This window comes from Lathamus discolor, chromosome 1 (assembly GCF_037157495.1).
Source record: "Lathamus discolor isolate bLatDis1 chromosome 1, bLatDis1.hap1, whole genome shotgun sequence".
Lineage (NCBI taxonomy): Eukaryota > Metazoa > Chordata > Aves > Psittaciformes > Psittacidae > Lathamus > Lathamus discolor.
Genome location: NC_088884.1, coordinates 49,453,399 through 49,473,464, shown reverse-complemented (window position 1 = coordinate 49,473,464; position 20,066 = coordinate 49,453,399). Strand labels below are relative to the sequence as shown.

Below are 20,066 nucleotides of genomic sequence, written 5' to 3'. Positions count from 1 at the left end.
CCTGGAACAAGAAGATGAAAAATCATTAAGAAAGGCAGACTAATTGTTATACATACAGCTGCAACACGCATAGACCAAGGACAGTAGAGAAAGTGAAGTTAGAAAGCAAAATTAAGTTTAGTGGAGAGCTACTAAGATGCAAGGCTGCAAGGAGTTCTTTTTAGAAAGAGATCTAAAGAGAACATTCCTCAGCCTTCTCTTTTCCAGGCTATATGAATCACTTCCCTTAGCCTTTCTGAATATACCATATGCCTCAGTGCCATGATTTGTTGCAGGCTTCTACTGCCTAAAAGAGAACTATAGAAAAAGGAGCCAGATTTAGGGGTGCACAATGAAAGGACAAGAAGGCAGAGGAAAAGTTCCAAAAAGAGAAATTCAGGTTGGACATACAAAGTAATTCTTCACAATGAGCATGTAAAGCACTGTCACAGATTACCCTGTGGACTGCATTGTTGGAAATTTTCAGAACTTGCAATGCCAGTGCCCTGAGGAACTGAGCTGGCTTTGAAGTTAACCATATTTTTAGGAGAACGTTGAACTAAATGACCTTCAGGTGTTCCTTCAAACTTATTTATGATTTCTGTGAACCTGTGGTTCTAAGAATACTAGTAACCGGTGGGGGACAATATAAATTTTAATAACCAGTTCTACAGCTGAAGAATTTTGAAGTAAATTCATGTGTAAAAATTATTGTTTCAGATTCCAGTCCATAACTCAGACTCCCAGGATACTCACAAAATCATAACTTAGCTAAAATTTGGATATAGATTCCGCAGGTAAAAACTGAGGAAACTTTCCTTCAATGCCCAGATGTCTGCAGTTGGTTTGTGCAAATCTGCTCCAGTTTTGAAATGTGAGAGCTACTGAGTGAAATCAGAGATCCATCCCATCTAACTGCCCCATGTGGGACTGCACAACACAAATATGCTTAGATATCTATACAAAATAAGGGAAACAGTCTATCGCAGTGGGCAGAGTGCTAGTGGAAGACATTTTGGTCCTGAATTTTTTGCAGATTCAGATATGGATAAAAGATTCAATCTGTAAAAAAATAACTCAATCATTAGGCTATATATCTTTCATGGATAATAGCTCTTAAATCTTTTCTATTTAGTGTGAAGAGTTCAACATCAACTAGCACAGAGAGAGAAAAGGAGTATTAACTCTGTGCTTCTGGACATTCACCTTGAATGCAGGAATGTCAGGTTCAAGTTTCTAGGCAAATGATTGCTTCATTATGCAAAGCAAAACAGCCGTAAAAGAAGAGGCTGAAACACTTTTAATCTCTGTACTCTGCAGCATCTGAGGTAAAATTGTGCTTGTGGCCTAGATAGGTAATAATTGTGCACCTATCTCCACATGCTGAAATCAGAAGGATCCCACCAGACCGCTCTGAAAGGTAACCTGCCTGAAGGTCTCAAATGAGTACAGAGATAAGGTTGAATTGCTCAAGGCTGTGCTCACTGAATCACATAAACACTTTGCCCTGAAGATTTGAGTTTGGATACTTTGAGTTGTCATCAGTTTGATAGTTCTTGTGGATGACTAAGGTTCTAGATGGTTTTGTTTTGGTTTGTTTTATTTTTTTGTCAGCCCTATATCCCTCCAACAATGTATATGAAAGTATAGACTTATAACCAGGAGCATGGGATTTCAGTTGGCAGCAGCATATCTGAGAAGCTATGTATACTCTTCAGTATTATAAGCTACAATTCTTTGCGGATGTTATCTTTCTTTTCAGAATTTGAAATCTTAATGTGCAGATCAGAAAACACAGCATTTATAACAAGCCTTGATGACCTGAATAATTATTATTTAACTATAATCCCCGTTATGCAGTACCTCTGTGGTACATCATACCTTTCATTCTGAAATTGTTAAAGAAAAACAGAAAATAAAGTCTTAATTAGAAGCCTGTGAAGAAATGAGGTAAATACATGAAGGAAGAAAAGTTATTTATAGTTCAGATGATAGTGTGGAAGCACAGGGATTTGGTCAAGTGCACCCAAATTCTGAACCGAAGGAATTTTGGGAAAAGTGTTATTGTTCTGGTAAAAATCAAACCCACCTCAAAAGATATAAAGGATCACAGTGTTTTTAATCCCTCCAGGAATGCAATCTTTGGTAACATTTTGAACAATAGTGTCTAAATCCATTGTTTAAGATGTTTAAAATTTTTTTAACTATTCATGAAAGGAGTCCCACATTGTTTAAAATGGTTTATAAGTGCTGCCTATACCTTCTGTCAGATCTAGTTGTAACAGTGACACCACCATAAGGTTACTCTGATTAGCATATAGCCTGCGCTTTTATAGTTGCAGAATGATCCTTACTATAGTATCTCAGGTGGGAAAAATCATCCAAATATTTTCTCAGAATCGTGGCCTGCAAGTGTGGAGGGTTTTTTGTTCCCTAAGGGACAGGCGTGAATGTTGGTGACAGAAAGCAAATGAAGTCTGGGATACTAATGTGAATTGTAGCACTTTTTTTTTCCAGAAAACATAACTAGCTGCTTAATATTACAGAATTTACAGGGTTTAGCCTTCTATTCTTTTCTCCTTCATCTGTAACACAAAACCTCACACATCTCATATCTGTTGAGGAGCTGCTTTATAGGTCCACCTCTGGGCATAGCTGAGCTGCCTGCAAGGCAGGTAATATGCATTTTCTTAATAGATAGATGGACTCCTTGCTGGTTCACATGTACCCGCACTCAGCAGAGAAATATATCAGTATATCATTGGCCTGGAGAGCTTCCATATCAGGAGTTCCATGCTGGTACAGAAGTTGTGGCTCCTGTTATCTTTTCTACTCAATCAGATCTATCAGCTTTCCAGTATCTCATTGTGTTCATCTCACTCTGTAGTCTGCTTTCCAAACTAGATAAACAAATGTTTCCTAAACTTCACGTTTGGAATTCACCATTACAACCATTTTGCTGTCAAAAAACCAACCAAACAAAAAACACCCCCCCCCAAAAAAAAAAAAAAAAAAAAAACAACAAAACAAACCACCAGTAAAATTAATAAGGTCTCAAAATTATGTGATCAAAGGATCACATAGTTTTCAAGAAGAACTTGTGATATTGTGTAAAAATTAGACATTTCTATTAAGGTTCCTAGGTTTGGGTGAGAAAAGTAATTCCCTGCAGTGTTTTCATTCCCACTGTAGATTCAAAAGGATGCAGTTATGTTGTTGCTAATGAAAACCACAGCCTTGAAATGAGGTGCATATTATTCACAGAATGTAGAAAGGAGCTGGACATTCATCTCTGGGATTCACAACAGCCACTACGATAAGCAGGAATCCTTTACGTTAAGCTTAGGCAATGCTGAAGCACAGCCCTATCTATTTAGGGCTTCTGGAGTGCTGCATGGCAACTGGAAGGGGATGGTTGCATGAATTCTCCCTGGAGCTGGGTTCCAGAGCTTCCTCGAAGAAAAAGGTGGTGTCAGCACCAAAGTGCTGGGTATTGAGGACTTTCATCTGTAGTATAGTTTTAATATGTTCCATCTGAAAAGATAATTAGTGACTGGAGTATTCATGGTCAGGACTATTCTAGCTTCAAGTCAGGACTCTGGAAGAAAACTTGAGTGCTTTGGGAAATGCAAACTCTCAAAAATTATGACAGTTTAAAAAACCAAAATCACATATTCTAATGTTTAATTTCAGGAGTATCTGCATTAAAAATTAGACTAAACCGGCTACAATTAATGGAAAATAAAATATGGGCTGGATTTTCATATATGCTATTTGGCTTTTCTTTTTAAATAGTAAAAAAAATCACCTGAACATTGAATTTCTAATTTGGCAGAATCACTATAGCAAAGCTTATTATAGGGGGACTAAAATATTCTTTTTAGGTAGGTTGTGGGAATGCTTTTCTATGAAACCCTTGTCTTGTATTTTAGAGGACAGATCTTTCTACAAGTCTAAGCTTCTCGGAATTTATAATCCTATTGTGGGAATCTAAAATACAGCAGAATTAAAATACTTTTGGACTTTAACAACAGAACTAAAATAAGGGAACAAAAGTGAAGCTAACACTTCACAGTCTGTTTTCACTATCTTAGAATACTTAAACCATGATTTTTTACTTTTCAAAGCTATGTATTTACAGAATGGGCATCAGATAACTAATTCATATTCTAACTTACAATTAGTTGCCTGGAAAATATTAATCATCAGGTGCAAGAACCCAATATATGTGTTTATTTGATAAATAAATTTACATGTGTAATTAATAAATGCATGTCAGCTATTTAATTTAAAATATGTTTGGTTATATATCTAGCATTTTAAAATCGGGGTCCCTGTGTGGTACAAATATTTTTCAGTGTTGAAATTGTTGAAAGCATGGAAACACATTCAGGGAAGAGATAGTCAGACACATTTACTTAGTAGGTATACTAAACCTAGCTAGCCAAGATAAATACGAGATCTTGGCACTGTGTTGTGGAACCTTTATGGTGTCACACTGGTAACAAGCTCAAAATAGAGAGAAATGAAAGAGACAGCCAAAATTTCCTTAATGAAGCATATTCAGGAGGTCAGTATATTCCCCATAAAATCTGAGCCCTTTTCCATAGTTATTCTGTTCTGAAATGTTTTGGTCTGCAAGGATCTCTTCAAGCTGAGCTATTCTGTTCTCACTGTGATTTTTACAAGGGAGTGAAGGTGTGCAGAAAGCAAGCTGACAGAATCTTGCTTCTGGACTTTTAGAATAGAGTCTTATCATCCTAAATCCTAAGAAAAAAGGGCTCAGATGACATTTACATTTCGCAAATTAAACCAGCCCAACTATTTTCCAGTGTTTCTTTAAACAGTATCTCCTGGTCTTACCTGAAAGCTCCCCAGGTAAATTCACTATGCTTTATCTGCCAGTGTATGCAGGTATTTAAGAGATGCAATTTCTCCTACTGAGTGGTCTAGGCAGGTAATTCTAGGCTTTTAGGAGAGGTTCAGAGTTCCTGCTCCTAAGTCTGTTTTGTTTTTTCACCAGGAATGATGTAGACTAAGATCCATCCATAAGGGAATAATCTGGAACATCTGCGTTGGCCCTTTTGATCTGTCTGTACTGTCCTTTAGGCTAGCCTGAAGGGATCTGAAGCTCATCTGTTTAATTTTAGGCTCTTTGGACTTTCTCATCTTTTATGTCCTCTTTTTTAAAAAACAGTAGCAGGTATTAGTCAGTAGGATATATCACTGTCTGGTGACCAGAGACCTGTTTGTAAACAGAAGTTTTGTTTTTCTGATTGTGAGTAAAGCTCAGAACTTTTTCCTCTCTATTTCATGCAGCAATGCAAAACAGAGAGAGATATCACTGCTGCAGGACAGTCAGAAGTGAAAGGGGCAGACTGAACCCTGAGTAAATATTAACACCTGCCTTAAATGGTCTGCATGGTGCCTGGAGGTACCAGTAGTGTATATAGTTAGGGTTAGGTACATAAACTGGACTTATACTCTTCTTCAGGTTTTGAAGCATCAAAATGTTACCTTTTCTCTAGTCACCATGAAATGGATTTAAGTGCATGTTTTAGATAAACTGATTGTCCTTTGGATCAAGACACCTAGCATTTCACTAAAATGCCACACTAATTGGGCACACTGGACTGCAGCCTTTCTAAATAGAGCAATCCACAGGGCCAGTGAATTAGTCCTGCTTGTAGTATACTCCTGGGTTTGCCGGTGATGTACTATACACGTGCTTGATGGTTAACAGACCTTGCCTTGTGTTAAATTTGAGGCATATGGCAGCCATTACTGAAAGAAAACAGTGCATTTTTTCACCGTCAGCAACTTCGATGCTGAAAGAGAACAACAGCTCTTACAGCACTCCCAGTTGTCCACATCTCCTCCCAGGGAGTCTTTCTAGTCTCTTTAGCTCTTCTAGTCTTAAGCTTGTGGGCTGTTCTAATCCCTAACATGAACATGTCTGCTCAAGGAGATGTTACCACCCTCTGTGGTTTTTGATGCTCCTCACTTTTTGATAACTCTTTTTCTAATACAGATTCTTTTATTACATTGATTAACAACGTAGATTGCCAGGAGACATGTGGAGCATGTCCTGTAACAGCTTGAGATATCTTCCTCAAACTAGACTACTCCCAACAGTATCTTTTAAAAGGTCTCTAAAATTCAGAGAGGGGGCTTTCACAGTATTTTTACTGTAATAATTTTTCTACTTCCTTTTATTGCTATGCAAATACCTTGCATACTGTTATTTTTTGGGAGATTGCTCATGGTCTCAGGAGCTGTTTATGTTTCAATGATATTTGTCTTTGACTGCTCAGTTTCACAAGCTAAAACTTACCTCATTACTATAAAATTCCTAGTCCTCTCTTACTGAAATAATTAAAAGAAATAAAGTCCTGACAAGTGTTTCAGATTTGATACTCAAAACAAAAACCTCACAAACCATTAACAATTTTTTTTAAATCCTGACCGTAAAACTTTAGCACCATATATTGCACCATTAAATAATAAATAGTACACCAGATCATGGAGGACTGAACAAAACAAATGCATGACTGAGTATATGTGTATAATATTGAAGGTTTTGCGGAAAGCAAACCTTTCTGCAAAGTCTACTTGGGCACCCAAGCAACCACTTGCTCCTGCAGAGATCTTTTCAAACTTTTTGAATGCACATAAGAATGCATATTAGAGTAATTGCATTGTTTTTTCCTGATTTTGAAGACATTTCTTGTCACTTTTTTCTGGTCTTTGTTTGCATCAGGAGAAATGAAAACTCACATTATTGAGAAAGTCTTAGCAAATGTTTTTGTTATTTTCTTTTCTTAGTGAAGAGCTGCTTCTTTAAGGGGGTGGCAGGTTATGTGCTTGATAAGGATACCTGTCCTCTAAATGCACAAAGGGTAGACTGTGGTGTGCCTCTCTCTTGCTGAAGAGTAGTACGAACACAAAGTCCCACTGCCTATCACAAGGTGAGTTCTGTGTTAATATAATGAACATCTGAACATGATTAGAAGGTTAAAGGGTAAATTCAGGCCTCCATGAAGCATAAGATGAATCACTCTTTCTTTTTTTTATTAAATGTGCAACATCTGGCAACTTGCATTTAAGTGTGTCACAACATACCTACCACCAGGACTCACCATTTTAAATCCTTCAGTGTAACATCTGTGAATGTCTCAGCTCATTCTTTAATGGTAAACAGACCTGAGTGCCTCCATGTTCTCTCTACTCATGCTGAAAATTTAGCATAGATGCAAAACAGTTTTACATTGCACTGCCTGGCTTTTACAAGAATCATATATGTACTTTTCATGGTGAAGCCTCCTTAAATTTCTTACAACTTAGCACATAAGTATTTTAACCTTCATACAGGGGTGCCTCTGTCTCTTCCCACCTCTCTTCTGCAGACTCCAGCTGAAAAGCCTCTTCATCATTGATGTGTGGTACCACATCTTCTGTGGAAGGTCAAAGTTTTAAGCCCTGGGTGTTTAGAGTCACACTCACAATGAAAAGGTTGATACATCACATCTAATTTTTATGCTTATAATTAATACATCTGTTTAATGCTAGAGCCTTTATTTTTAGATATAAATAAATTTCATCTAATTTAAACTTTTTGAGTATTCAGTTTAGTATTCATGATGGAATCAGTTTTAAATCTGGCTTACATGACAGCTCTAATAATCTCTAAGAGATGTTGAAGTGTCTGTAGCTCTAGCAGAATGAAATACTTACTTAAGCATTGGAGTTTTTAAGCACACACTTAAGCCATGTAAAAATTTCTAAAATAAGTTAGACAAAACTGAATTAAAATAATTATATAATTTAGTTTTAAAACTAATAAAAACTCATAAAAAGCACCAAGATATATTTTATGTTTTCAATATCTTCATTAGTTTTTTTCCTTAAAACACTTATGCCATTGTTCTGGCTTTGAACATAGCTAGTGTTCCTGATATTCAGTCATAGCTTTAAGTTTGGACTAAAAAAGAAAACAAAACCCCCCCAAAATACTTAACATGAGAAATATGTGTCTTTGCCTTGAATAGCAAGTTGGCTGGAAAGGGTTTACTTTAGATCAGTGAGAAACCAAACTCATTAATTTGTGCCTTGGTAATTAAAACCAGACCTTACTGCAGGAGGCACTGAAGAGTATGAGAACTTTGTAGAAACTTATGTAAATCTCTCTCAAGAAAAAGGAAAACATATGGTTTAATTTTTTAATGAAAATAGGTTATTAAAAAATTCTTAGCAAATGCTTTTGCTATCTCCTTCTCCTAATCAAGAATTGTTTTAAATGGCATGGCAGCATCTGCATTTGATAAAAATCAAATAAAATATTTCCGTAGAAACAGATGGCACTGTTTTTAATTCTCTGTGGCCAGTTCAGATATTATGAGAATGAATTATGATGTAAGTGAGCTTTGCATGTAAAGTATCTTCTGACAAAAGTTTTGAATAAAGGTGCATTTTGTGTTACCTGTTTCATCTAGACGAGTTCATGTCATCAGCTAAACTGTAAAAAACAGATATCTTCAGCTCTGTGGCTGCTTATTATTAAAGTCAGGATTTCCTGTCTTTTCCTGCCTAGGTGCTGAGTGCCTTAGTTATTTTAGGGGTTAAAAGCTGTAGCCACTGATGCGTATATATTAGGCTGTATTCATAGAACACGGCTTGTAGCCTGACTCAAGCTATTACAGTCTAACAACAGTGACCAATAGAAAGAAAAGAAGATCCAAGAAAGCTGAGGTAAGCCCAGACTCTGAAGCAATGTCAAATTAGAAGCAATAGCTAATAAGGTGTATATGGTAATACATCTGGGAATACTAGCATGTGCATCAAGTTTTATATGCTATTAATACTCGGGAGGACAGGAAGCTAACATAGAGATTAGCAGCCAAAAAGCTGTGAATTTACAGTGATTTCTGAGTGGCTTCAGATAGTTCCAGGAACTTGACTAACAAGGTAAATTACTTTATATTCCTTTTTTTTAAATGTTATTAAAGTTATGAATATTTGCACAGAGAGAAGATGCCCTTTCACTGTGTAAATTGGAGATGTTATTCTTTAGAAACATTTTATTTGTCCTTTTTTGGAATGTTTCCAGATAGAAATTTCTGAGGCTAGAAGATCTGTAAGATATTGCACTTGTTACTGCTAATAACAATGTTAAAAACTATAAAATGAGTACATATATGCATCAACTTAAATGAGCTTTTAACCTTACTGGTTCATTAATCTTTTAATACTTTTTATTTAATTTTTTTGTTTGCCAAAACTAAACTCCTAATTCTGACCAGAAATTTCAGCTATCAATCTCTTGACTCTGCATTGCAAAATGCTTGCTAATCTTTGTCAGGAAGCAAGCAGGTTAACAGAGTTTGTGAAGCATTGGTTTTGCGTTGCACAAATATTTCTGGAGTAATTTATCATTGACTATTCTGTTCACCCTTTAAGGGTGGAACAAGCTAAACAAAGCAAATAATTAAGTAAGTAAAAGAGATACAAGATTCATGAGTGTATATGATATAATTGAGTGTATATGATATAATTTAGCTAGGACTTACTTTTTGTGCCATTTAGATCAGGCATGTTTGGCTGTTTGCTTTAGAGAAATAAATTTGTAACTTTGGATATGAGAGTGAATGCAGAAGGAGAATGGATTACTCAAACATATTCCCTCTAAGCTTTTTAAGAACATGTCCAACAAACAGCTGTTAAAACACTCTTTGATCTTTCACTTCCCTGTGATGAGAAAGGACCCTGGAAAATCTGATCCAGATGACATTAGAATTTGAAAGGAAAAACAGAAAAGAGTGTATGATTAATTTTAAAAGGAGAAACACTGAGTATAACAGTATTTATATCATCATGGTATTGATAGCTTTACTGAAGATGGTACATTATATAGAATAATGTATAGCTCTATACGGGAAAAACAAATTTATAAGAAACACTGATTTAATGTCAGGAAAATGATCCTTGCTTTCATGTTTTTTGAAATGACATTTGCATGAATATCAGTTAAACTGGTAGCCAATGTGGAGTCTAAATTGAATCAGGAGAATGTTCTTCAACATATAGCACTGAAATTTGTATATCTCTTATATTCTTGATCAGTTTTTTTTCCCTTAGCATACCATAGGTAATATCCCAGAGGACAGAATTTAGCTGTTTACAAAGTACTATTTTCTATTTAATACTGGTTTGTTAATCTAATCTAGCGTGCTGTTAGAGAGTTCTGTCGAGAGCTGGCTAATTGGTTTTTTTTTCCCTTCCAAGGCAAATAATGACTCTAAAAGTCTGTACAAGCCTTTTGATCTTATTCATATTCAATTCTGTGTGGACTCGAACTGTGAGACAAGTTTATGATGAGCTGGACCCTGAGCACTGGTCTCACTACACTTCTGAGTGTCCACGAGAGTGCTTTTGTCCTCCTAGTTTCCCCAATGCATTATATTGTGATAACAAAGGACTTAAAGAAATACCTGCAATCCCAGCAAGAATTTGGTACCTCTATCTTCAAAACAATCTAATTGAAACAATTTCAGAGAAGTCTTTTGTGAATGCCACTTATCTGAGATGGATAAATCTGAACAAGAATAAGATCACCAACAGTGGAATTGAGAGTGGTGTACTGAGCAAGCTGAAAAGGCTGCTTTACTTATTCCTTGAAGATAATGAATTGGAAGAGGTGCCTGCCCCATTACCAGTGGGCCTGGAACAGCTAAGACTGGCTAGAAACAGAATCTCCAGAATCCCAGAAGGAGCCTTCAGCAATTTGGAAAACCTTACTCTGTTAGATCTGCACCAGAACAATTTGTTGGACAGCGCTCTTCAAAGCAACACATTCCAAGGACTCAACAATCTCATGCAACTAAACATAGCAAAAAATTCACTCAAGAAAATGCCTTTAAGCATCCCAGCTAATACACTACAGTTGTTTTTGGACAACAACTCCATTGAAGTAATACCAGAAAACTACTTTAGTGCAATACCCAAAGTGACTTTCCTCAGGCTGAACTACAATAAATTATCTGATGATGGTATTCCCCCAAATGGGTTTAATGTTTCATCTATCCTAGATCTACAGCTGTCTCACAACCAGCTCACTAAAATTCCACCAATCAATGCTCACCTAGAGCACCTTCACCTTGATCACAACAGAATCAAAAGTAAGTGTGTATTGTCAATGTGGGATCCTCCCAAGACAGATGTTTTAAAATGTTTCTATAACCACTAAAAATGCTCTTTGAAATAAAAAGTTAAAATGTGCTGTAGATTATAGGAAGAAGACAAAGAAGACCACCCACAGGCCAGTTTTCAAGTCAGGTCTAAAATATGACAACCAAATATCCGCATGGAAGTAATACCGTATGTAAAAAATGTTCATATGCATACAGATAAACCACTTTGCAAGCAGATCAGAAATATGTGGGGATTAAGGAGAATTTGTACATTCACATTTCACTGTATACATGCCAGTAACTATTTTGTAAAAACAAATTAATTTTGCACAGAAGAGCTAGGAACAAAAAAGCAAGAAACAACAACTAAAAAGTGGGTGCAACAAATGAGGATATTCAATCCACATCTGTATTGACTGTTAGATTTTCAAAGTTTCTGAGCACCTTAGGGACTCCACTAAAATTACAGAACTGCTGCATGCTCAGTTTTGAGTATCTCTGTGTCCACCTAAAGTAGTAGGGAGCTTAATGTGATGAACCCTTAGAGAGAATACAATGTTGCCTGTAGTCAACAAAATCTATTTTAAATATGGATGATTAGAATGTGGATATTGAATATTTTAGGCTTGAATATCTTCCTCATATTTTGCTTGCTGTGCATAGAATGCTGGAGCTATTTTTCATGAAAAATGTAGCCTGTTCAGTTTAAGAAGTGTTTCGTGTCTAGGTAGTATTTAAAAAGCTGCCAAATAATCTTCCTTCACTAAAGAAGTTTTAAAAAGGTTAAAACCATGAAAATCAGCCTCTGAAGTATGTGCAAACTCAAATCCTGTTTTCCACTGAAACATGGGCACCCATGAGCATAAATCAGAGTAGTTTTCCACAAGCCTCATATTCTTTAATGACTTTACCACTTTTCAAAATTAATCACTAACCTAAGCAAAACACTGCTCTTAATTAAAAAAAGAAGATTTTATTGTTAATAACTATTTATCAAGTAGCACAGAAACATTTAAAAAGGCAATTTGACACCTTAAATGAAATGCAGATATTATGTAAGATACATTTTACCACAAAACATATTTGTTCAAGAGGTAAGTGATAATGACACTGTCTCCATGAGACAGTGCTCTAATAGAAAATATCTCAAAGGGCCTTCAGGTTTACAAACAAGGAATGTAATCCAATCAGGCAAGAGTAATTATATGTGGCATTAATTCTGCAGATTGGTTTTGTCTTCTTAAACCCTGGAAGTGATGATCAGTCATACTTAAACGATTTGAGAAAAATAACTGTAAAATCCTGGGTCTGGTTTCTCTACAAAAAAGTCCTCCTAAGAGCTTACTTTTATGTGTGCAGTGCAAGCACTTTTTACAGTGCTAATTGTCAGATACCCCTGCACACCTGCCAATTGCTGCTTTATTTTCTCTTGGTGGTTCACAGTTACACTGCTGGCACTGCAAGCTCTAGGACATCAAAAGTTCTATGTTAATTGTATTTGCCTGCTTTAAAATCAGTTCTTCACATAAGCCCAAGGCCTTATTCCTCCAGAAAAAAAATTATAAAGACATAAAGCAGTACCCTGAAGCCCAGTGAAATCAGTGATGGCCTCATCACTGGTCTCAGTGGAACCAGGGTTTCTCCTGTGGTCTCTACCCTAAGGATCTCCATGTGCAGAGTTTAAAAAATAAAAAAAATAAAAAAATCAAACTTAAAATTTGGAATCAAAATTAACATACACTTGAAATTAGTTATGGCTACAACTCACCACACGTTGCATTTCATTTTAATTTTCTTTTTTTTTAACATATTTTCTTAAGCAGGAGCGTGAGGGCAATCCATCTACATGTTTACAATTCACCCTACCTATTTATTTATGAGATACACAGGTGAGGCTATGGGGAGATGTCAAATGATGAAAAAGGGAGTGTTAGAGGAAACAAAAAGAGGAGAAGGCATGAAATGATGTGGAGAGTGAGCAAGTGTAAGCAGGTGGTATTACAGTGCTATCAAAGGAGTGGTAAAAGGAAGTGAGCAGTAACTTCCCCTAGAGGAACACCAGGAGTTTGGAGTATGTCCTGTGAGCTAATATTAGACTATTCTAGAGAAAGGGAAAAGTCCTTGGCCCAAGTAGCAGTGCCAGTCTGTCAGAATCCATTATAGGGTATTGGAAAGAAATGGCTGAAGTTACAGATCCTGACTTACTGTCAGACCTCTGCGCTATTGCTAGAAGAGCCCAGAAAGGTAAAGATTTCCTGACTGATCTGTGGCGGCTGCACTCAAATACAATGTGACAAGGAGAAGGGAAGTCCAACTATTTGAGCTGGACTACAGTAAGTGCAGCTAGATGTTGCGAGAATAGAACAGAAATACCCCCACACTCATATGTAAGAATGTATCTACCTTCTTGACAAACTTACTTTCTGAATGTTTCTAAATTATGACTTTTACTGGAAAACAAACAATATCTTCTGTGGTTCTTCAGCAGACATGCTGTTAGCCATTAATGAGCACCTCTTCTGCAGTTTTCCCCTACAGCAGCTCAAGTCTGAGTTTTAACTATAATGCTATTTAACAATACTGTTGACAACAGGTGGAATTCATCTTATTTGAATTAATGATCCTAGATTTTTCCATCTAGTTTGGGTTAGTGATACAGACTATCTACTCAATTGATGGAAAGGCGTACATAATTCTAGAGCGAAAATCAACTCATCTTAAGGAGATGTGAATCACCATTTGGAAGTGTTCATCTCTCTGCAGAGTTTATAAAAAGAGTCTAAATGATTTACTTATACTGACATTTACCCTCTACACAGATCAGTCTAGGTAGGGTGAATTGTAAACATGTAGATAGGTTGCCCTGACCCTCCTGCTTAAGCAAAATTCAGCAGTCTACTTATGAACAGGATCACAAGGGAAGAGCAGAGTGGGAGGCTTTCAATCATCTGGTAGTTTGGGTAGGATTCACTGTTCATGGAAAGAAAATAATAACCCAAAGTACTTCATACCACACATCATCAGGAAGTAACTTCTTCATAGGTGGCCTGTGGTTAGATAACTGCTTCCTCATCTTAAGATTGGAGTAATTAACCCAGTGAAAACTAGTGCAGTGGGATAGATTTTTGGTCAGAGAACACAGAGCTTTAGAACGCATCTTGTCCCCTAAGGACAGTAATACTGACCTGAAGAGGCAGATATTGAGTCACTTATAAAATTTTAATAACTGCTTTAATAACAAAACCTCACTCTCCAGCTTCCTGCTTCACACATAAAAATAAGTTGTAGTTTGTTTCTTCCAAGAATATCAAATGCTTTACAAACACTAAACAAGTTTCACAACATAGACAAAGACATTTTGATATCATGGATATGATAAATGTTTTAGGCCTTGGCCAACTGGATGTATTTATCTAATTTCCATGACAAAGATAAAGTCAATTTCCAAGATATTTCAAGCATCTTATCAGTTTTTCAAAATAGGATGTTTTTTTAATTAAAAAAAAACCCAACAAAACGACGCAACCCAAATAAAACCAATCAAACAAAAACTAAAACCATGGCAGTTTTTATTTATTAACAGTTAACCAGTTTGTAGTATTGTAATCAAAAAACTGCATGCATATTATCATTTCTAAATATATGGGGAGAAATGTTTTTGTAAAAAGCTTTTCTTTTCTTATTTATGGGCTTAAAAAAAACCAAACCATAACTGCGTGCAAAAAAACTGTTACGTACACGTTCTTCGTGCAACCACTTTTTGCAGGTGATCTGGGCCCAACAAGATCCTCAGGCAGTCAGACCAAACATTAAACGCCATAATTTTGTCAAGGGAATTTGTCATCTTTCATAAGAAAGCACCACTCTAGTGTTGTCTAGAACAAGGCCATTTTAAGCCTGAAATAAGGCAACAGCAGCCTCACTAAGATAAAATATGAGAAGAATTTTAGGCAATTGGCAGCGCAGAAGTAACTTAGGGGACACCATGTAAAGAACCCAATCTAATCAACTCTTATAAAATGGGCAACAACTTAAGCCATAGTTTCAAGTTTTATCTGAATTGTAACAAGCTATGTGTTATTTATAAAGTATTTTAAGGACTTGTTGGCTTTCAGATTAGGAAGAAAAATATCCCACTGCACTCATTGTATTCTCACAGTTAAAACCAACTGTCCAGAAGAATTTGAGAGAACAAGAAAGTACAGATGTTAAAAGTTTCAGACATTATATATAAAGCTCCTCTGATTCAGTATTGCTATTATTTTTAATGCAAGATATTCAGTGGAGAATATTATCTGCTAAAATTAATGTATTGTAATGGCAGTAAGATGTTCAAAATCCCTCAGCATTAACCTTGTTTTGCTGTTTCTAAGGGCAGAGAGCTATTTCTCAATGAATAGTTACCCAGTAGCTGTCTAAATTAGTTTCTTTTCTCTCCAAGGTAGAACTATGCATCCAGTGGCTTTCATTCGCAATTGCAGTATGTTAAATACTGTGATTCAGCGATCTAGATTACATTACGCTAAGATGCTCTCTTGTTTCATCAAAAAAGCAATTTGTTATTGATTCAGTATTTTCCAACTCTGATAGGAGAAATTGTCTCCCTTACAAATATCATTGGAAGCTTGTTTTATTTGTTTTCTTAATGAACTTTATTATCATAAGCTTTTTCCATGGAAATTACCTGACATGTTGATCTACATTTTCAGATGTCAATGGTACTCAAATATGCCCAGTCTCAATTGCTATAGCAGAAGACCATGGTTTTTATGGCAACATCCCTCGTCTCCGATATCTTCGCCTGGATGGTAATGAAATTCAACCTCCAATCCCACTAGACATCATGATATGCTTCCGACTACTTCAAGCTGTTGTCATATAAAGATATCACAGTGTCACTCTTGTACTGTAAGAGTGCTAAAATACAAGTTTTGCTGGAATTAAACTTGTTGTAACTCATCAAGAAGTAACAGCTTTATTTTGACTATTTTCCTTGCTCGCACCTTTTCTACAACTGGAAATATAGTTCTTTCAGAAGAGATTTTGGATGTGCTTAATGCTTTACCTAAGAATTCCTAATGCAGATATGCTGAAAGTCATCTGTGTAAGACCCCAGATATTACAAAGCAAATTCTTGTCTACTCCATCTTTTTTGTCAAATGTTACGCTATCCTGTTAATATCATGCTACAGACAAATTCTATTTCCTCATTTTCTTACATAGTAACTAACACAATGAATTTGGGTGCACTTGGCTAAATACATATGCTAGAAAATCATGAGTTGCATGACTACTGCTTATCAGAATTGCCACTCTCTTTTTTAAGATAGTGACTAATAGAGAACAACCACTTAATATGTAAATAACTCATAAATTGCTGTCATCTTATGAAGACTGATACTTTTAAGGCATAAGTATATGAGGCTCAGAGTCCAGAGAAATATACTGAATATATATATTGTTGTATGGATTCATTCAGTGTATGATTTCAGAATTGCAATACACTTATCAAAACTCAAATCCAGGGGCAAGGGAACATGAGATAAAATCTTGGTTTATCAAAGTGGCAATTTCCTGCTGTTTCATTCTTCAGTATTTAATTTCTAGTTTTGACATAATTTCTTCCTATAGCTTTGTGATAGTCACTGAATATTTGGTTTATTTTATTTTCCACAGGTATAAAACCAAGAACAGTAATGATTACATATTTTGCATACAAAGTATTTTACAAAAATTGGAATGGCTTCTTAATATAATTGTCATAAAGAGAAAATTAAAAAATTAAGAGGTACATCTCCTTCCAATTATTTACCAAACTAGTCAAATATCTGCAAAGGAATTGTATCAGTTTAACCAAATGCAATGAACTCAGGGCAGTATTTAGCTATCTGCTGACTCATACACGTACAAGTAATAACAATGCATTTTAGAAAAGTCCAGGTATTTAGAATACAACACATTCACAATTCACTAACAAGGGCAATATCAGCAGACATCTTTTTATGAAAACTCTTTTTTTTTTTTTTTTTTGCGAGTTTGGTTTTGCCTTTTTCTTTTGCTTTTTTTTAATTTTTATAAAAATTGGTATTTCAAAGCAGAACTTGAATATTAGAGTCAACTATTCACTGGGAGAGCGTGACATTTTTATTTCTGATAGTCAGCACAACAGACTATCCATCAGTCATATTATTTTAGTCTTCTCGTAGTTGTAGATAGAAGCAATTAGTTGCTCTTTGATAGCTTGTGCTTATTTCTGACATTTTAAGACTGGCCTCAATAGCAAGCATTTATAGACTGCGCATGTGGTAAAATTTTTCTTTGAAGTTAGTTGAAACATTTTCTTAAACATAGATTTTTAAAAGGGTTGAGAACTTTAATTTCTAATATTCAATCTCTTTTACCTGAAAAATCAGGCCTTACTCTGTTTCACTGCACTTGTAGAAATAACCCAGTATAGAAACCCACCATAGAAATAACCTACTCAGAAATCCTATAACAAAAACATTTATTTTTGCAGTTCTTTTTATGTGGTTGCTGAGAAACTCCTGCCTTTCTAACAAAATATTTTCTGTACCTGTGTGTTCACCCTATATGAAAAAATACAGATTTTAAAAGTCTCTACAATATGTATGTGTGTTTACCTATATTCTTCACGCAATAATAGCATAGTAATTATTTTTTTGACAAAAAACCCAAACAACTGACAATGTTACTAATTAAATTATAACAATAATCGTGCTTGTATTTAGAAATCAAATTCTACTTTAAAAAAAGAACAAACATACATACTACAAAGTGAATATTTACAGGCATATATGCATATTATTAACATTATTTGCACTTCTAACTGTGTAGCAGTGTCTTTACATTCCAGCCAAAGATTATGACCCTTTTAGACATTATATACATATTAAAACAGAAAACCCTTCCCCAAAGAGATGTCAAGCTTACATATGAAAAGTGGTGATACGCAAAATCATATAGGAACACTGGAGCATGAATGTACTCAATTTTCTGGGTAGGGGCATTATATGACGAAATTAGGGCCATATAATCTGATGAAATCACTTTTAACAGTTATTTTTCACCAGCTGACCTTACAGTAATGGATTTTTCCAATCCACTATAGGGTGGAAAGCCTCATAAATTAGTTCTTCAAAGGTCACTACTATCTTGTGGAACAATCTTTGGACACATGCAGGTTGATGTTTAAGACTTGTCCCTGTCAAATCCCAGTTAATCTGAGTGAAGACAAGAATTCGTGATACATCCTTGGACTAACTTCTATTGGGCTGAAGTTTTTGAAGTTACTTACTGCTGCCAAGTGCCCTGTTTTCTATACTAGGAGCACAACCTGCTGACTCCACATCTAGTAACGGTTTAATAAAGAGAAAATCCTAAGTATCCTCATTTAGGCAATTTGCTCCATCTTGATTGCCTCTCCCAGAACCAGCATAAGGTAGAATGAAAAAGAGCTAAGTTACTGCAGTGACCTTTACAAGATAAATGAACCCTGGTTGGGGTTTGAGCTGCTTTACTGCATGCATGTGTCTATTTGCAACAGTCTTAATATTCTTAAACTTTTGGGAAAGCTGGTGAAATTTCCCATTAGGTTACAATAGCAGGTCTAAATTTCATTACTGTGTGGAACTAAACAATGTAGGCTTTCAGCCACACCTCATTCAATCCATTCATTAAGCCAGAGAACTTATTGAGGAAAATGTAAAACACAATGTCCTTTTCCCTGTGAAGAGGGCCCCTAAAACAATGTAAAAAGCATCACTGTGCATGTAAGTCTGATGTTAACTCTTCGTAATGCGAAGCTGGTCTAAGACTCTCCGCCAAAATTTCCTTAATCAGAAAAAACTGCGGTCTCTTCTATTGCAAGGAGGAAGGAACAGGCTTCTCAGATGTCACATCAGAACCCACAGCTGCTTACATAAAGCAGGCATTCATTTCACTTAATTGTCACAGCACATCACAAACAGTTTTAAATGTACAGAGCCAAAGATATTTACAAGTATGAGCAGCTGAGAACAAAGCAGGTCACCTTAAACACACTGCAGTTGTGGTCAATCGCTAAACCAAACCACAAACAGCTAGCACTTTGCCAGAAATGTGTATTATGTGTGAGTTAATTTTGAAATCATGGTCGTTAACACAGATGGGCTATCACCTCAGCCGAGGGTATAGACAGTTGCTCTGTAAAGAAAAGCATTAAAGTGAGAGGCTCTGAACTGAGAAAGACCCAGACATTTCTGATATGTCTGCCAGTTTGATTGCTTGATGTTTATCTATCAAAAGACTGTGTGGTTTTATAATGCAGCTGGCTCTGCAGAAAGAAAAGTCCTTTAGAGATGCTGCCAGCATAGTTAAAAATTCAGCCATATGCCTGAATCTCCCTGTTCCATATTCTGGCATTGTCTGTTTCTTTCTCAATATTGCAAATTGTTTGCTACCACTTTCTTCTTCAACATTTTTAATGACAAACATTTTAATGAAAAACACCACCACAATAATCATCTGCAGATGCCAGGGACCACAGCAGCTTGTTTGACACTTGAAGGAAGAAACACAAACACTAAGAGGTAAAAATTTGTAAGACAACTAGAAAGCAAATTTGCATGATTGTAATTACTAACTCCAACACATATCTTGTGCCTTGTTGCACCCAGATGATTCCCAGTGTTTGCCACGAATGCTTGCTATCACTTTTCCTGCCTAGAAAAACACTTTGCTGATATAATATTGCAGCTAGTTTCATTAGCTATCTGTAATCACAGTACTGTAACATTTAAACTGCTGTCTTGGTTGCTGAACAGCTAATATCCACTTCTGCTGTTTATGGCAGAGAATCTCTGGCATTGTTAAAGTCAGCACATAAACATCCTCCTGTTGCCT

General features: G+C 35.9%; 1 protein-coding gene across 1 annotated transcript in view; it reads left to right on the top strand.

Annotated features, from left to right (window-relative positions):
• LOC136006018 (keratocan) overlaps positions 1-16,047 on the top strand; it is a 29,600-nt gene extending 13,553 nt beyond the window's left edge. The window contains exons 4-5 of the mRNA XM_065663969.1: positions 10,261-11,153; positions 15,875-16,047. Coding sequence (XP_065520041.1) covers positions 10,261-11,153; positions 15,875-16,047 — 1,066 coding nt within the window. The remainder of the gene's footprint in view (positions 1-10,260; positions 11,154-15,874) is intronic.
• Positions 16,048-20,066: the final 4,019 nt, after the last annotated feature.